Source organism: Antechinus flavipes, chromosome 4 (assembly GCF_016432865.1).
Source record: "Antechinus flavipes isolate AdamAnt ecotype Samford, QLD, Australia chromosome 4, AdamAnt_v2, whole genome shotgun sequence".
Taxonomy (NCBI): Eukaryota; Metazoa; Chordata; class Mammalia; order Dasyuromorphia; family Dasyuridae; genus Antechinus; species Antechinus flavipes.
This window is the reverse complement of record NC_067401.1, coordinates 358,404,689-358,423,774: the sequence shown is the minus strand read 5'-3', so window position 1 is coordinate 358,423,774 and position 19,086 is coordinate 358,404,689. Positions and strand designations below refer to the sequence as shown.

The window sequence follows — 19,086 nt, the reverse complement described above, 5'->3', positions numbered from 1 at the left end:
CATGAAAAATCCAACTTCTGACTCTAGTGATGTGTTGCCGGGGGAGTCACTTAACCCTGTTTGCCTCAGTTGCCCATTTGTAAAATGGGGACACGCTGGAAAAGGAAATGGCAAGCCACTCCAGTATCTTTGCCACAAAAACCCCAGAGGTGTTGTAGAATTAAACACAATTAAAATTATTCAACAACAAAAGTAATTACTTCTAGAATCCCTGTTGATGAGGTCTTCAACATTAGGTTAGGTTCAAAGTTAGTAGAGGAAATGATAAAAATTAATTTCTTAGGTATGCAGGAAGAAGCTTTTGATAATAAATCAGTTTCATTCCTTAGTCCCATTCTCTAAAGGTAATCTACTTAGAAATCCAAATTATATCAAGACCTTGAAGCTAAATTTTCTCTATAAACTAACTTATGACCCATGACTTTGCTGCTACCTTCCTTTGGATCAGTCCAGCAAGACACTCTGCCTTGTGGTGTCTTTCTCCTTACCTCTCCTCCCCCATACCATGTGGTATCTCCCCTAACTCCACTATGCTTTCCAACCCCACTTCTCCTCCTTAGAGCTAACTAATTCTTTTAGGGTGTTAAGTCCCTTTCAAGATTTAGTTAGCTAAGAACATGCCCCAGCCTCATGGAGCTTTCCCTTTCTACTGGGTAATTTTGAATTTTACTGAGGCACTGGTCTTTCATATACTCTCCCAACTCTTATTTCATATTACCATTTCTGGTGTCTATTATATCACTTCATTTTGTCTGTAATCTATTTCCAGAAATAATTCCCTTAAAATAAATCTACCTTTTGCCAAAGAGAATGGCCATTGTGAATTCTTCACACAACCAAACCCCAACTTTTGGTGCCTATCATCATTTGGTGACAAACTCCACATCATAAATGACATCACTTGTTATGATTAAAATGAAAGCAATCATATTATACCTGGTTTTTAACAGAAGCAGACAGACTGCCTCTTTTCTGAACTCACTGAATCAGAGATGCATTCTGAGTCATCTTTGACATAGATTTATAGCCAATTATTTTCTGAGTTCTACTGTTAAGGAGATATTTTCTAAGTCTATATCTCTCCACCCCAAATCTGCTGAACACAAAGGACTGTGAATCATAGTAGTTTCATTTACCCAAATTTACTTTGGTGACTGTAGATTGTTCAGGAACTTGATAACCTCTTTGATCACTGAGAAGTCAAATCTGAGAGGCCCAGTCAAGAAACAGACTCTTTCTACTTTTTCTGACGTATCTTTCTCAGTCTTCTTTGAGGATCATTGTCCTTGTCCCATTCCTTTTTTGTGAATATATCATAGTGCTCTCTCCTCGGTTCTTTTCTTCTTTTTCTATACTTCTCCTTGGTCATGGCTTTCACTATCAATTCAGTGGAATTGACTCCGAAATCCACATATCCAGACTATTCCTCTTCTCAGTTAATTTCCTATACTCTATTAGATATGTCAATCTTAAGACATCAAGATATTTTAAACTCAATATATCTAAATAGGACTCATTTTCTTTCCCCTTGTCTGCTTGATGTTTTGTATGGCAGATTTGACCATGTCACTCTCCTACTCAAGAAATTTCAGTGGGATCCCCATTGTCATTAGGAGAAAACACATTCTTTGGCAATGAAAGCCTTTTACAGTTTGACTTTTCTTTCCAGTTTGACTAAACATCACTGTCCTCACACACTGTCTGTTCTCTCACCGATCTGGTTCACTTGCTGCTCTCCATAGACAGTATTCCATCTTTCATTTCTGTGCTTTTGTTCATACTGTTCCCCATAATTGGAATGCTCTCCCTCTTTACCTGCATTTCTTATAATATCCCTAGCTTTCCAAGTTGTATCCCCTTTAAGAATCTTTTCATAATTTTCTCACTTATTAGTATAACCAGGCAAGTAAGTGGTCCTGTGGATAAAGTGCCAGGCTTGGAGTTGGAAAGACTCATCTTCATAAGTTCAAAATTGGCTTCTGATACTGGCTTTGTAACTTAATCCTGTTTGCCTCAGTTTCCTCATCTGTAAAATGAACTGGAGAAGGAAATGGCAAAAAACTCCAGTATGTTTGCCAAGAAAACGTTCACAAGTTGGACACAACTGAACAGCAATTAGTGGGTCCATCCTCATATTCCTCCCTATCCTCGTTGCCCAGGACTATGTATTTATTTTGTATACACATCTATTACTATTAGAACATAAGGTCATAAGGACAGAGACTTTGGTATTTGTATCTCTAGTGACTACTACACAGCGTTGGCACACAGGAGGACTTAATAAAATGTATACCTTGGTTCATTTTGTCTCCAAGATAACTGGCAAAAGAGAGGGGACATAGCTATATAAACAGGTGAATGAAAAAGTATTTATTAAGTACTTTTTTCCTTTTTAAAATTGTGTTTAAAAAAACAAACAATAAGAAAAACAAAAAAGGAATACAAAACAAAGTAAAAGAGAACATTGTCATGTGCCCAGCAGAATATCAGGGAGGATTCAAAATATATAACAACAGATCAAAAAAGCATATATATTAGTAGAAGAAATTATATTCACAACTGTCCATTTTTTTCTTTACTTGTAAATTGTTCTTTTGTTCTCTGCTGTGCACCTTATTTACTTTATTCTTTTTCCTCCTTTCATTTCCACCCCAAATAAGCTACAGTTAAGAAAAATTTTATGTATGTACACATGTTTATATATAGATGGATAAATAGATAGAAACACATACACACACACAGACATGCACATATATTTCCTATCCCTGCTGACTTTGCTGTAATTCTGTTCCTTAACTTGCCTTGCTATTACTTAACCTCCCCCTATCCATAGATGCCTCCTTTGTCATCTTCCCACACCATTTGCTTTCTGGTCCACCCATTCCTCCCCCCTTATTTCTTTATAGATTTTGGAGGGTGCTGTACTCTTCGTGGTATGTGTGTATGCAATGTTGCCTATTAAACCCATTCCCAATATGAGTAGGTTTTTAGAGCTACAAGTCCTCATCCCCCTTCTAATACCTCTGTGTTTATTCTTCCTCTGCACCTCATTTGTATAATATAATTACTATTTTTACCTTAACTCTGCTACCCTATGCATATGTATTTTAAACCTATAGTGTACATTTCCCATGTAAAACAAGCCAAAAAAAAAAAAAACAAACCACACCCATAAACCATTTGTCCATGTTGAGTTCCTTGAAATTGATCATTGATATTGGCTCTTATATGTTAAATTTTCTATTAAGCTTGGGTTTAGTTAATAGAAAGTCTTGAGACACAGTCTGTTGAGCTATGACTATCCACCTGCATTAAGCACCTATTTGCCTTCATACTGGACACCCTTCCTATATTTTGTCAGTATTTTAAGAGCCACTTTTGGAGTCTGCAGCCATGGCTAGTTCAAATAAAAATCCCACTGGAGGTCTGTAGCTCAAGACCAAGGATATTGTTACCTTCAATTCTAGTCCAGTAAACTCAGCAGATGGCAACTGGAAGAACAAAGAATATAACAACTATGACTCAAGGAATGGGAGCATCCTTGAGGGTGGGAGCAATGGCTCTGACCCAAGTTCCTGCCAGAAGATCAAAGGAATAACGTGGCTGCAAACTTTGATTCACCTGATGAAAGGCAATATTGGCACAGGTCTTCTGGGATTGCCCCTGGTAGTGAAGCGTGCTGGGCTCTTGATCGGTTGTCTAGGTCAGTTGAGTACGGGCACTGTGGCTGTGCATGGTATGGGCCTCCTGTGGAATGTGCTCACCACCTGGGCTGCAGGTTACAGAAGCCCTTTTTGGATTATGGAGATGCAGTGATGTATGGACTAAAGGCCAGTCCCTTCCCTTGGCTCCAGAAGCGGGCTATCTGGGGAAGGTACCTTGTTAGTTTTTTCCTAATTCTCACTCAGTTGGGATTTTGTTTTTCTGGCTGATTATTTAAAGCGGGTGATAGAAGCAGCCAATGCAATTACCTTTTCCTGCTATACCAACACAAGTGTGACCTTGACACCCACCATTGACAAACAATTCTACGTGCTCAGCTTCTTGCCCCTCTTTGTGCTGCTGGTATTTGTCCATAACCTTAGAAAAGAAGGTCTACTTTCTCCATGTTGGGCAACATATGTATGATTGGAAGCCTGATTGTGATCTTCCAGTACATTGTTCAGGATGTCCCAGATCCCAAAAGCTTACCTTTGTTCTGAACGGAAGGCCTATGCACTGTTCTTTGGAACTGCTGTTTTTGTGTTTGAGAGCATTTGTGTGGGTCTTCCCCTAGAAAATCAAATGAAGAAAAAGGACAATTTCCTGCTCATCCTGTATATGGGGATGACTGTGATTACCATTCTCTAGTTTGGGGCAGCCATACAAGCCAGTCTAACCCTCAACCTACTGAACTGCTAGTTATTTCAGTCTGTGAAGCTGTTCTACTTCCTTGGAATCTTCTTCACCTCTGCCCTTCATTCTGTGTCCCAGCTGGGATCATCTTCTCAATTGCTCCCTCCTGTGGGACAAAAAGATGGAATTTGGTGGCAGACTAATCCATCTGCATGGGCCTGGTCTATAGGACATGTACCTTGGCCATCCTGGTCCCCAGGTTAGACCTGGTTATAGGCCTGGTGGGCTCCACAAGCAGCAGGGCCCTGGCTTTGATCATCCCACCCCTTCTGGAGATCATCACCAATTACTGAGAAGGCATGAATCCTATCATCATCATCAAGGACATCCTGATAAGTGTCCTGGGCTTCACTGGGTAGAAACCCAGTGGGCACCTACCAAGCATTCTGTGAGCTGATCCATTCACCTGTTTCTCCCACCTTTGCCAACTACACCACTGCCTTTGTACAGTGGTCTACATCCAAGTGGAACCCCTCTTTGCTTCCCCTCATCCTTCTACTCCCTGTAGAAAGTAAACTCCCCCTTTCCAGGACTAAACCAATTATGCTATAGTAGAAAGAGCCTTAGGTCTGGAAATGGAAGACCTGGGTTCTGCTATATGACTATTGGCAAGTCACTTAAGACTCTTTGAGCCTGTTTCCTCAACCTGTAAAATGGAAGATACTGCTTCTCTTTACAGGATTGTTAAGAGCATTGAATGAAGCAGTGTATTCAAAGCACTTTGTAAATTGTAAAGTGCTATGAAAATATGACCTAATACTGCTCCTTTTCTTCCCCCTCAGCATTCTCTTGCTTTGGGACCTCTTCAAAGTACTGCCTCAACTTTCTCTTGACTTTGCCCTTAATTTGTTGGAAAACTTCAGCTGAAAGATTCCAATAGTTGCTTGTAATATAAGGATAACCTAACTAGTACAAACATAAGCTTGCCATCCATCAACTATCTGAACAGAAAGTGACACTGAAACTCTAAATACATTCTATCTGGAGTTTGACTCCTTTTTCAAATCCTTGTCGCTGGATCTCTACCTTGTTCCCCAAAGACAAACTGATCTATGAAATATTTATATTCAACCAAGAGTCTAGACTCTAAAATGTTATTTATTGGGTTTTGTGTCAGAAAAGATGCAGTTTAACGAAGTGGGCACACAAGAATGATAAATCCCTTGAAATCATGAAGGGAATTAAGGGAAGGACCTTAAGGATTGTTATCTAACCCTCTCTGCTTCCAATGGAAGAGAATGTAATTCAGAGAAGACAAAAGGTTTGTCCAGAGCTGTACCATGAGTTAATGGCTAAGACTAGAAGTCATCTCCACAGAGGGCTGAGCTCTTTTCTTATGAGACCACATCACTTTCTGCATTAGAATGACAGCCTATCAGAGCAAGAAGGGATCTTAGAGAATATCTGGTCTAATTCCCTTACTTTGCAGAAGAGGAAAGTGCAGATGTAGAGATGGGAATGGATTTTTCCTGATCACAGATAATTCCGGGTTCCTATCCTCCATCCAGTGCTATTTTCACTATATCACAGATATTTGGGAAAAGAAGAATATCCTGCTACTGCAGAGAGTTCTGAGGAAGAAAGATAGAAATGGTGCTAGAAAACAAAAAAGACCTGTGGGCTTAAAGACAAGATAGAAATGGTGCTAGAAAACAAAAAAGACCTGTGGGCTTAAAGACAAACGATGCACATTTGGGAAAGGGATCCCTTCCCCGTATCTCTCCTGATTATGGTTAGTCTCCAAGTAAAAATTCTTATTTTGGAAAGATTAACAATTTAATGCTCCCAAGGAGAGATTGTGGGAGAAAGGGGAGTTGTTGAAATAGTTCATGATAGCAAAGATCAGAATTCATCCCACAAGCATTTATTAATTACCATGTGTGTGCAGAGTACTTGGTTAAGAACCAGGGAAGGTTTCAGGTTTAGATAGGATAGTGTTCTTGCCCTCCTCTCTTGCAAAAAAGAGCATTTGACCATCTCTTCATTCATGTAAGTTACCGATAACTATTAATAAACAAAAAAAAAATAGAAAGTCTTTTTTTTTTTTAATTTTTATTTAATAATTACTTTATATTGACAGAATCCATGCCAGGGTAATTTTTTTACAACATTATCCCTTGCACTCGTTTCTGTTCCGATTTTTCCCTTCCCTTCCTCCACCCCATCCCCTAGATGGCAAGCAGTCTTATATATGTTAGATATGTTGCAGTATATCCTAGATACAATATATGTTTGTAGAACCGAACAGTTCTCTTGTTGCACAGGGAGAATTGGATTCAGAAGGTATAAATAACCCGGGAAGAAAAACAAAAATGCAGATAGTTCACATTCGTTTCCCAGTGTTCTTTCTTTGGGTGTAGCTGCTTCTGTCCGTCATTTATCAACTGAAACTCAGTTAGGTCTCTTTGTCAAAGAAATCCACTTCCATCAAAATATGTCCTCATACAGTATCGTTGTCGAAGTGTATAATGATCTCCTGGTTCTGCTCAAAAAATAGAAAGTCTTGAAAAATCTGCAAGTTCGTTGAATGTCCGTTTTTTTCTTATTCGATATTATGGATAATTTTGCTGGATATGATATTTTTGGTTGCAAGCCTAGTTTTTTGATTATAGGTACATATAATTCTAGAACCTCTGATCTTTTATTGTAGCTTCTGATAAGTCCTGTACAATTCTAATTGTATGTTTGAGTGGTTTTTTCTTGTTTCTTGCAAAATTTTCTCTTTGCTCTGGGGGTTTCAAAATTTGACAATAATATTCCTGTGTGTTTTCCACAAAGAATCTCATTGAAATGGTGATTGTTGGATTTTTAAAAATTTCTACTTTCTCCTCATGTTCTATCCCTCCAGGACAGTTTTCTTGGATTATTTTCTGCATCGTGTTAAAGTTCTTTTTTTAGTCACAAGTTTCAGGCAATCCAATTATTGTTATATTTTCTCCTCTTCATCTGTTCTTTAGATCTATCGCTTTTTTTTAATAAGATGTTTCACATTCTGTTCTATTATCTCATTCTTTATAATCTGTTTTGTTATTTCTTGGTCTCTCATATCTTCACTGGCTTCCCCTTGCTCAATTCTAATTTTCAAAGAATTATTTTGTCTTTGAGACTATCTCCTTTTTTAGTTGATTAACTTTTTTTTTTTCATAATCTTGTTTTTCTTGGTTGGCCTTTATTTATTTTGATTTTTCTTCAATGTCTTTCACTTGATTTTCTATAAATTCTCTTTGGGCAAGGAGCCATTTCACATTACACTTTGGGGTAGGACTTTTTTTATTACAGTGTCCTCCTCTGAAGGTGAACCCTGTTTTCCCTGTTCCCATAGTAGGTTTATATAGTGGGGTTCTTCCTTGTTGCCAGTTCAAAAAAATTTTTTTAATAAGAGATATTAGTATAAGTATCTCTAATCGTGGGGTTGGGAGATGGTGCTTAAAGTTTCCCTTCAGTTCTCCCCTCTGATCAGAAACCCTAAACCAAGAGCTCCATCCTCCCATAAGTGCCCACAGCCAGCAGTATCTCTGCCCCACTGCCTGTGCACTTACCAGGTGCTGGTTCCATCTTGCTCATGGTTACCTCTCAGCAGCATAGCTGGGCCTGATGGTCCTAATCAACCAAGGTTCCCAAACCTCGGTCTTCCGGGACTCAGACCTTGACTCCACAGTCTGGGACATGAAATCTGTGGTTCTCACTGAGCCTCCAGCATTTATATCCACTTGGTGATTTTCTATAGAGCTAACCCAAGGTGTTTGTACTTCACTTGGGTTAATCCTGGCCCGGGTCTTTCTTCAGATCTTGTTGTGTTATATCAGGAGCATCCCTGTTCTGCGTCAAATATTCTTGATTTTTTATCAGTCTATGTTCACCTTGAGGTGCAAATTTATTCTACTTGTGGGAAAAATCAGGAGAGCTTGAAATTTACCAATCTGCTCTGCCATCTTCCCAGAATCCTCCTTATTAAATATTTATGATGTGCCAATCCCTGGGTGTTTAGATAGGAGGATACAAATGCAAAAATGAACCAGTTCCTGCTCTTAAGAAACTTCCATTTTCATAAAGGACACAATACTTAAAGGGGAGTGTGTCCAGGAAGGAATCTTTTGGAATGGTAAGTGGAGTAAATACAGTAGCACATTGTTTTCAGCAGCCAAAGCACTGTATTCTGCATTATGGTTTCAGAGCTGGAAAGAAGGGAAGGTTTTCTACAGCTGCAGTCAAGTGTAACATGGTTGGAGGCAGCTAGAAATAGAGGGGATCATGTGAGACATTCAGCAGACCTAGGTTTAAATCTGGGTAAGCTCTTGGGGTAAGTCCCCCAACCTCAGCTTCCTCATCAGTATTATCTATGAGTAATCCAGCCTAAATTTCAGAATTAACTCTGTATCCTTAGCTAGGTATTTTTAATTTTTTGGATTTCAGGTTCTTTAGTAATAGCAGACATTTATTTATATGGTGCTTTACACGTATTGTCTCTTTTGAGACTGACAAGAACTCTGGGATGTAAATACTATATTATATGCCCACAATATAGCTAACCAGGTACAGCTATCCTGTACTTTTAAAAAATCTGAGCTCTTTATGTGGGCTGCTAGCTCCTTTCCTGTTCCTCCTGTTTTCCAGCTTTGAAATCATAATCAAATAAATATTGCCATTGCTGCTGGGAAGAATGTTAATCTACTCCCTGGTGACTTCTAGGACCTTTTTAACCTATTATTATTATTCCCATTTTACAGATTAAGAAAGTGAGGTTTAAATGACTGGATTTTGGCCATACTGTTGTTTGATACTAGAGTTGGGACTCCAATGACTACAAATCCTTGTGAAAGCATTTGTTTTACAATCCTGTGAAAAGAAAGGGTGGTTTGAATGCTATCCAAGGTCTCATCTATTGTCAACATCTTTTGATTCTGTAAGCTGCTATGGAAACCACTTTGATGTTACGTGATCTAGTCAATGCAAATTTTCTTTTTCCTGTCCTTCAAAGTGACATGTTTTCTTCAAGGTTAAAGAAATTTAAAAAAACCAATGGCAATCATAACAAGTTGGGTGACTTTGGATTAGTTCCAGCCCTGAATTCATTTTTATTTTAGTCTCTTATTATGGTTACTTCATGATGTGGAATAAACCTGAGGTGACAGTATGTGGTACATGTTCTGTTTATTTTAAATTAGAATTTGTGCTAAGCTTCAGAGAGCCAGGTAAATTTTGATTTTGAGCTGATTATAAAACTGGTTTTATTCTACACATAATATTGTCTCTACCACTGTTTGTAGAGACAATGTAGTCTCTCTCTATGGAATAGAATCTCCTTAGAGAGCAGGTACTTTATCATTTTTGTTATGGTCTTTGAAAGCTTCTCTTTTGTCACAGTTCCGTATGTCACATTTATAACCTGTTACTCATATGCCACAGTTAATATAGGCATTACTCAGAACTTGGTTTCCAGTTCTGTTCTTTTCTTTCCTTCCTTCCTTCCTTTCTTTCTTTCTTTCTTCTTTTCTTTCTTTCTTTCTTTCTTCTTTCTTTCTTTCTTTCTTTCTTTTTTTCTTTCCTTCCTTCCTTCCTTCCTTCCTTCCTTCCTTCCTTCCTTCCTTCCTTCCTTCTTTCTTTCTTCTTTCTTTCTTTCTTTCTTTCTTTCTTTCTTCTTTCTTTCTTTCTTTCTTTCTTTCTTTCTTTCTTTCTTCTTTCTTTCTTTCTTTCCTTCCTTCTTCCTTCCTTCCTTCCTTTCTTTCCTTCCTTCCTCCTTCCTTCCTTCCTTCCTTCCTTCTTCCTTCCTTCCTTCCTTCCTTCCTTCCTTCCTTCCTTTCTTTCTTTCTTTCTTTTTTTCTTTCTTTCTTTCTTTCTTTCTTTCTTTCTTTCTTTCTTTCTTTCTTTTTTTCTTTCTTTCTTTCTTTCTTTCCTTCCTTCCTTCCTTCTTCCTTCCTTCCTTCCTTCTTCCTTCCTTTCTTTCCTTCTTTCTTTCCTTTCTTCCCTCCTTCCCTCCTTCCCTCTTCCCTCCTCTCCTCCCTCCCCCCACTTCAGGTTCAGGAAGTTTATTTTGATTCTGACTATATCCTCCTCAATATTATCCTCCTTTTAAATTTTCTTTCTTTTATGGGACTATTCTTTATGGTATCTGCCTTGGGATATGGATATGTGGGTGTTCACATGTATGTATAGATGTACACATATATAGACATGTATATATGTGCCTACATATATATGACATATTTTTTATATATACACTATTCTCTACTTCCTCTATCCATTTTTTTTTTCCCCGCTGAGGCAATTGGGGTTAAGTGACTTGCCCAGGGTCACACAGCTAGGAAGGATTGAGTGTCTGAGACCACATTTGAACTCAGGTCCTCTTGACTTCAGTGCTGGTACTCTATCCACTGCACCACCTAGCTGCCCCTTGCTTTTAATTTTAAATATATAATAAAATTATCACGTAAATTTCTGTTTTTCCTTCCCCTCCATCTATAAGAATATAAGTAATTTCTCTGTCCTTAAAAAAAAACAAACAACCTTTTGTTTGAATATGTCATAATCTTTTAAATCAAATACCAAATCATAAAAACAAGTGATAATAACAAGAGGAGGCAACTATATACAATAACAGTTTTTAAACTTGTAAAATGTTACCAGATTAATTGTATGTCACTAAACTGAATTATTTTACTTTGTTTCAAGAAACTCCTACATCTACTATGTAGATCAGTGGCCCTCAAAGTATGGTCTAGAGAATCCTGGGGATCTTTGAAACCCTTTTAGAAGGTCTACAAATTCAAAAATAGTTTTTATTTCCAATATGGTAAATGTCTATAAATATAATCCAGATAAACAAGGAGAGATCCTCAATAATTTTTAATAGGATAAAGATAATGAAAACAAAAGTTTGAGAACCACTCATGTAGATCATAAAGAGAAAGGGTTTAGAAAAAGAAGACCAAGGAAACTTTGAAAAGATTTAGGGAATGGGAAAAGGAGGAAAGGGCGGGGAGGGGGTGGTCTTATTAGGCAGAAAGAATCAAGAGAGAGCAGTATTTTAGAACTAAAGGGAGAAATAATCAAGAAGGAAGAGGTAGTCAAGAGTGACAAAAGACAACTGCAAGCTCTAGAAAAGAGCTTCTTAAACTGTGAGTCCCAGATGGAGTAGTGTAACTGAATGTAGGGGTAGGGGAAAGCTCCACAAAAAAAACTGACAACAACAATAAAAAGTTTCTGAAAGTTTTCTTTATGACTTAGCATATTGAGTATTCTGATAAAATTTAATTCTTTTTTTTTTTTTTCCACTGTTCCTTTTTTTTTTTAACTTTTTATTGATAGAACTCATGCCAGGGAAATTTTTTACAACATTATCCCTTGCATTCACTTCTGTTCTGATTTTTCCCCTCCCTCCCTCTACCCCCTCCCCCAGATGGCAAGCAATCCTTTACATGTTGAATAGGTTACAGTATATACTGGATACAATATACGTGTGCAGAACCGAACAGTTTTCTTGTTGCACTGGGAGAATTGAATTCAGAAGGTAGAAATAACTCGGGAAGAAAAACAAGAATGCAAGCAGTTTATATTCATCTCCCAGTGTTCTTTCTTTGGGTGTAGCTGCTTCTGCCCATCTTTGATCAATTGAAACTGAATAAAATTTAATTCTTTATGTAAAAATAAACAAGCACGTCTATTCATTAGTATGCAAATTTGCTTTCATCTTTTATAAATGATAAAATTATATGTATACCAAAGAATGCTTTTAAAATAAAGTGTTTTTATGATTTATTATCAGTAAATGTTTGATTTGTACACTTATTTTACATATCCATATACCTGGGGTCATATAAAAATTTGTCTGGTGAAAAGGGATCCCAAGAAGAAAATATTTAAGAACCCTGCTCTAGAAGAAAGTCTAAGAAAGGATAATTGGATTTGCAGTCGGGCCATTGGTGACTGTTAACAGAGTGGTTTCAGAAAGGAAGGAAAGTTACTTTGCAAGAGGTTGAGAAATGAGTGAGTAGTATAGAGATAGTGTTGACAAGTGCAGGATCCCCCTTGTTTCTGCCAAGTAAGATGATCAACTTATTCCTTATTCATCTGTATTTATTTATCCTTCCTGAGCATGAATATCTAGAAGTAATATTCTGGAAGACCTGAGATCAGATGTAGATTTAAAACATTTAGTAGCTGTGTAATCCTGGGCAGCTCACTTAATATCTATGCCTCAGTTTCCTCCTCTGTAGAATAAACACTTTCCCCTAAGTTTTTTGTGAGGATCAAATGAGGTAATATTTGTAAAAAATTAAAATTAAGCACAGTGCTTGTAAATAATAAGGGCTTAATAAATGCATGTTAGTTTTAACTTAATTCTTAGGTGACCCAATAAACTTTTTCTCTCTCTTTATGGAACTAAATAAACTTAATACCCTATACCTTATGTGACATAACAAAGCTCATGATTTAAATTGTTGAAGTGAGTTTTCTTGAAGAAAAATGGTACTGTAAGTTTGAAGACAGTTTAGGGGATAGGTGGGTGGATTTTCTCTCCTTTTGAATTATTATTATTGTATTTCTGAGCAATAAGCTATCTATGAGGAGGAGAGGCTGAGACTAAATAATTCTAAGGCATTTTTCTTAGGAATTAGTTATCTTATCTATTCATGCCTAGTTGCTGAGAAATGACTGTCCTTACTGTCTCTGTACAATGCTCTGACTGTAAAATACTAGCTATCTGCATAAGAAACACGACTCACATCTCCTAGTGAATATGTGGGTGTTTGAACAATGGCATTTTCATGTTTCTCACCCTTAGTCTACTGCAAATTGAGCAGGCTGTAATCGTAGAAATGAATTGGAACTGATTAGCAGTGAAAGGAAAAAAAAAAAAAAGAGAATAGAGAGCATTCTATGGGGGCTGTCATGCTATACCAAGTAGTTTATGCTTGTGCTTTGGGAGACTTCAAACATGTACTCTCATCTCTCTTGCTTTGCTAGTGAAATAATCTGTCTGAAAGAACAGTAGAATGAAATGGTTTTATTTTGTGGACACAAATATAAGTGTTTTCATCATGTATCTGTTCTAATTTTCTTTTCACACAGAGACTTTTTAATCCTCTTAATTTTTCTTGTTTCTTACAGGAAGCATGAGTGGGAAAAACATGGAACTTGTGCAGCTCAGCTAGATGCTCTAAATTCTCAAAAAAAATACTTTGGTAAATGTCTGGACTTTTATAAGGATATTGACCTCAACAGGTATGTTCTCTCTTCACTCTAGACTTATGTTGTTGCCTTTAAAAAACATGATTGTTCTTGCTGAGTACTGACTACCTATTGTTGTATTGGTGATTGATATACTCTATAGAGTCACAATAAGATGGCATTTCCTATTCTCTTGTGTATGTTGTATTGGGTTTGATTTGAAAGCCTCCTTAATCAAGTGATGCAAAGAAACCAAACCATAGAAAGAGGGGGTTTGAGTCTCCTCCCCTTTTCTCTCCCCCAATCAACAAATTTTCAGCCCGATTACCAGAATGTTTTTAGGCAACCTCCTTTAGTCTGTCTATTCTTCATGTTGGGGGATTTTGGTTTGAAGCTTTATCGGTTTTTTTTTGTTACTTTTTTTTTTTAATGGCTCTGAAATGAGTGACATAAAATAGAAAACTATGGGGTTTTGACACCTAAACAAACTTATGAGAGAAATAATGATTGACAAGAAAAGGAAAGATGAATTAACCTTTTGACTACTACATTAAAAACAAATTGGTGATGTTGAGGTACATTTTGTCCTCGGGGAAATAGTAAAAAAAAATGTGTGTGTATGTGTGTGTGTGTGTGTGTGTGTGTATTAAAGTATAAAGTATTAAAGAAATATTTCCCATATAGGATTCTGGCAGTGGCAGGAAGAACACTTTATCTTGTTAATGTTCTATGGGGTTACCAGGGCTCAAATCATTTTCTATCTTTTCATCTCTAAAGCTACCAAGCTATATTTAATCAGTCCTGTGAAGGACATATGTTTCAAAGCAGGAATCAGAGGATCATTAATAAAGTATAAGACCCACAGTGAAGGTACTTCATCTTGATCCTTGTATCTACTGCAATGAACTTCCTTATACCTGTAGCTGCCTCCTCAGAACTGACACTACCATATTGGAACTCTATTTTGTATAAAAAGAATAAGAAGTAATTTTTGCAAAATGGCTTTAACTTCCTAGAATAAAGACCCAATACAAACTGCCCTCATCCAGTGAAGGGATTGTAGTCTAAAAAGTCTTCATAAATTAGACATTTGGATCTCTTTTATTTTCCATTTTCCAATGGACATATGTTTACCTCTCAGCCCAGAAATATTTCTAGGTATAGTTGAATTCTAGTATTGTATGTTAAAACCTGAACATCATTTATAACCTTTTTTCTCCAGGAAAATGTGTCTCACATTTCAACTTGGAATGCTAATAATCCATTTTCTTTACATTCTTACCTCCCTTTGTTGCATCCCCAAGAACAAGAAGGGATAGATCCTGCTTGTCCAATCCTTTCTGCCCACCCTCCCTTCTTTCAAAAAAAGGAAGGTATTCCATCTGAGTGTCTATGTCTAGATATTCATATTTGGGGAGTTGTGGTAGAAATAAAATGATAAATTTTATCATAAATTTAACCAAAATGCCATATCTTGTTCTACCTGAATCTAATTACAGTTACTTTAGTATGTAATATATTTATTTGAAAAACATCTCTACATGTTTTCTTTTGATATTTAGTTTAAAAATGCTAAGCAATCTGTCCATTCAGTCAGCATTTATTGAGTAGCCCCTATGGGAAGTATCAACAGCAAGATCCCACAGTTTTAGATTTGAAGTCAGGGAGACCTGGGTTCTCATATGGCCTCAGACTTTTGTTAGCTAGCTGTGTGATCCTGGATATGTCACTTAAAGTCCATATGCCTCAGTTTCTTCAACTTTAAAATGAAGATAATAATGTTACCTACATCCCAGGCTTGATGAAAGGATCAAATGAAATAATATTTGTGAAGTTATTATCATAGTGTCTGGCATATAGTAAGACTTAATAAATGAGAATTTCTTTCTTCCCTTTCCCCCTTTCCCTGCTTCATTACTTCCTTCTAGGTAAAGTAGGAAGTGTGCTCAATTTAAAGTCCAAAGACTGAAGTTGGCATCCCAGCTTTGTTATTTATCATGTGTGTGATCTTGGACAAATAACTTATCTTCGCCTCAGTTTCTTTCTTTGTTAAATGAGATAGGTAGAGTAGATGACCAATACCTTAATCTATTATTCTGTACCAGGTGGTAGGGGAGAATAAAAATACAATTTTTTCTATTGAAAATAGTTTGCTACTCTCAGTAACCTTGTAATATAATTGGAGTCCCATGATATCTGTCTTATGAATAACCATTTGTATAGCACGAATGGCAATTTCTGTTTGGGATGGAGTGAAAATTATAATTTTATTTATTTTTATTTTATTGTGTATTTCTTGGAGGAAAGAGGAAGTCTATAAATATCCCTATAGATTGAAAGGTATTTTAAAAGTACATTTCCCAGGTTGTCTCTTTTGGAACCACTCATCTACTGCAAAAGGCATCCTGCCCCTTTTATATTCTAGCAAGTATAGTCACCTCTATCAGTATGAATCCCAGCTGTTACAGGGCTTTTGATTAAGTTTAAATGGAATATCCATCTGTATGAAATTGGATGAAATATTCATTTATGGATGCTTTTATCTGGCAAGGGATTGGAACACATGCTTAGGGATCTGATGTAAGTTTATTCATCATTTAAACAGATTTGAATCACATAAGTTAAATATGGTTGATTAGCAAAAGATTACTTCATATTATTCTCATTTGTCAGGGAATTGCTGTGACTAAGAGAAGCTGTATGAATTACAAATAGCCTAACAATAGCTAGTAAACCACAGTCTTCTTTCAGATATTTAAAAAACTGCTTCACTATGATAAAAGCATTTATAATGAAAGAAATTTAGAGCCTTGCTTGCTTATATGGTCTAGAAATGAGGCCAAAACAGAAGGTTAGGGGCTAAGAAACCACTTGCATGTATTATGTCCCCTGCAAATCTACAATTGAGGGCCATCTTGGTCAGTTGAATCAAGGTTGAGGAGAGAATATTGATTTTTACTTGATTTTATTATCATCAATAGACTATTTTTTTTCAACATTTACATGCCCTCCTAGGCCACCTCCAGTCATCTTGATCTATACCTGGCCACTGGACCCAGATGATTCTGGAAGAGAAAGTGAGGCTGGTGACTTTGCACTTTTGCTCACTTATATCCAATTTACTTGGAATCACTTCTCTGATGTCAAGAACGAAGGACAAACAACAACTTCTGAACCATAAGCTATAAGTAAAGACAGGCAGAGAGCAGAATAAGTATCTGAGGGAGTAAAGAGTCTGAGGAAGCCTCAGTTTACCTTAGATGAGAATGTATCCAATGCTGACTGAAAGAACAGTGCCCTCAACCCCTGTCTCAGCTTTAATACAGGGGCACCAGGCTAGCCAAGGAGAACTATGTTTTTGACAAAAAGAGATCCATAGACCAGACTATATTATTCATGTTTCACAGATTGTTTATATGTCAGAGAATTAGAGAAATATCCTAACTTTGCATCCATTATATAATAGTATTACAGATTCACATCTGAGGGGATAGAATTGGCTCTCTAATCCAATCCCCCTAAATGCCCAGTGAGGAAACCGAAGATAAGGGAGGAAAAGTTCTGGGGATGGAGCCAAGATGGCAAAGGAAACCAGGAAGCTGCTCGAGCTCTCCCATTTTCTCTTGAAAATCACACGAAACCAAGTGTCTGAATAGAATGACACAATAAAGTTACCTTTCAATTCAAGAGAGACTGGATTAGTCTCTCTGGTGAAAAGAATATTCTGTTCAGCTCAGACAGACTCTGGAAAAGTGGTGAAGAGGGTCTAACTCACAGTAAATCAGCAACTGAGACTCTCAGTCCTGGCATAAAGGAGTAGACCAGGAGGGCAGCCTCTAATCCCAGCTCAGAAGGCAAATTCTGGGGAACCAGGCTGATTCCTGAAAATAACAGCAAAGCTATCCCCTTCAAACACAAGGGGCACCAGCTCAGAGCTGCACAGGAAGCTTGAGACAGCATTTTCTTTATCCCAGGAGCAAAGCTCAATCATAAAAGTAAAGAAAGAGAAAATACTAAAAGAAAAGGAAAGAAAATGAGCAAGAAACAGAAAAGAACTTTAACCATCGAAAGCTACTATGGTGACAGGGAAGACCAAAATGCTACTTCACATGATGACAAAATGTCCATAGGGGAGATCTCAGAGAGTGATAAAAAGAGCCTGGTTAGCATTCTTCAAGAGATCATCAAAAAAAAAAAATTGCCCCAATGTTCTAGAAATAGAGGGGAAACTAGTTGTGAAAGACTATTGATCACCTTCAGAAAAAGATACCTCAAGGAAAACTCCAAGGAACATTGTTGCAAAACTACAATCTCAAGTCAAATATTCTGCAAGCTGCCAGACAAAAGCAATTCAAATATAAAGGAGCAATAATCAGGATTACCCAGGATCTAGCAGCTTCTCTAGTAAAGGATCAGAAAGCCTGGAATACCATATTCCAGAAGGCAAAGGACCTGGGGTTACAACCAAACTCAGCATCATCTTTCAAGGGAGGCAATGGAGCTTCAATGAAGTCAGAGACTTTCAATCATTTCTGTTGAAGATAAGGGAAGCTAAGTAATTATCTCCTAATTATGCAACTACTTAATTTTAGAGGCAGAATTTGAACCCATCTTTTTCATTTCTCAAGTATAGCTTTTTCATTTTATACATAGGGAAGCAAAATAAGCCCCAGAGAAGGGATTTGTCTAAGCTAACCCAGTTAAGTTGCAGAACCAAGATTCAAATCTAAGTAGGTCTTCAGTATTCTTTCTTCCATTGTACTAGCCTACTTGTCTCAGTGATTTACTACCAGAAGTTATCCAGATACTATGGTATATAAAGCTGTCTGGGTAAGAAGGAGATGGATATAGTGTCACTTTCCTATAACCTCATTATTGGGCAGGATGGTGGAACACTTGGGATCAGGAATTCTGAGTTGCAATAGGAAGAGAGGGAGAATAGAAGAAGAGAAAAAAGGAGGAAAGCAAAGAAAACATAGATATTAATACTTGCCTTTTTGTAAATAACTTGTGTAATCTTCATTCATTTGATAATTTTTTTAAAAAGACAATCAAGTCGGTAATGAACAGAACCAGCTACACTAGTAAAAGAACACTGGGAAATGAGTGTGAAACACAACATAGCATTTATACTCTTTCTGTTATTGTTTGCTTGCATTTTTGTTTTTCTTCTCAGGTGATTTTTACCTTCTTTCTAAATCTAGTTTTTCTTGTATAGCAAGACAACTGTATAAATATGTATACATACATTGTATTTAACATATACTTTAACATATTTAACATGTATAGGACTACCTGCCATCTAGAGGAGGGTGTGGAAGGAAGGAGAGGAAAAGTTGGAACAGAAGTTTTTGCAAGGGTCAATGTTGAAAAATTACCCATAAAAAACTATTAAAAAAAAAAAAAGACAATCAAGGATAAACAACTTGTCCAGGATCATATAACTAAATGTCTTAGGCCAGATTTGAACTCAGTTCCTCCTCATTCCAGCGTTGGTGCTCTATCCATTTACACCAAAGCTTC

General features: G+C 37.0%; 1 protein-coding gene and 1 pseudogene across 1 annotated transcript in view; both read left to right on the top strand.

Moving 5' to 3' along the window:
• Window positions 1-19,086, top strand: part of RNASET2 (ribonuclease T2) — a 53,896-nt gene that overhangs the window by 24,596 nt on the left and 10,214 nt on the right. Inside the window, exon 7 of the mRNA XM_051998096.1 lies at window positions 13,504-13,617. Within this exon, the coding sequence (XP_051854056.1) occupies window positions 13,504-13,617 (114 nt within the window). The remainder of the gene's footprint in view (window positions 1-13,503; window positions 13,618-19,086) is intronic.
• Window positions 618-4,906, top strand: LOC127559246 (proton-coupled amino acid transporter 1-like; annotated as a pseudogene).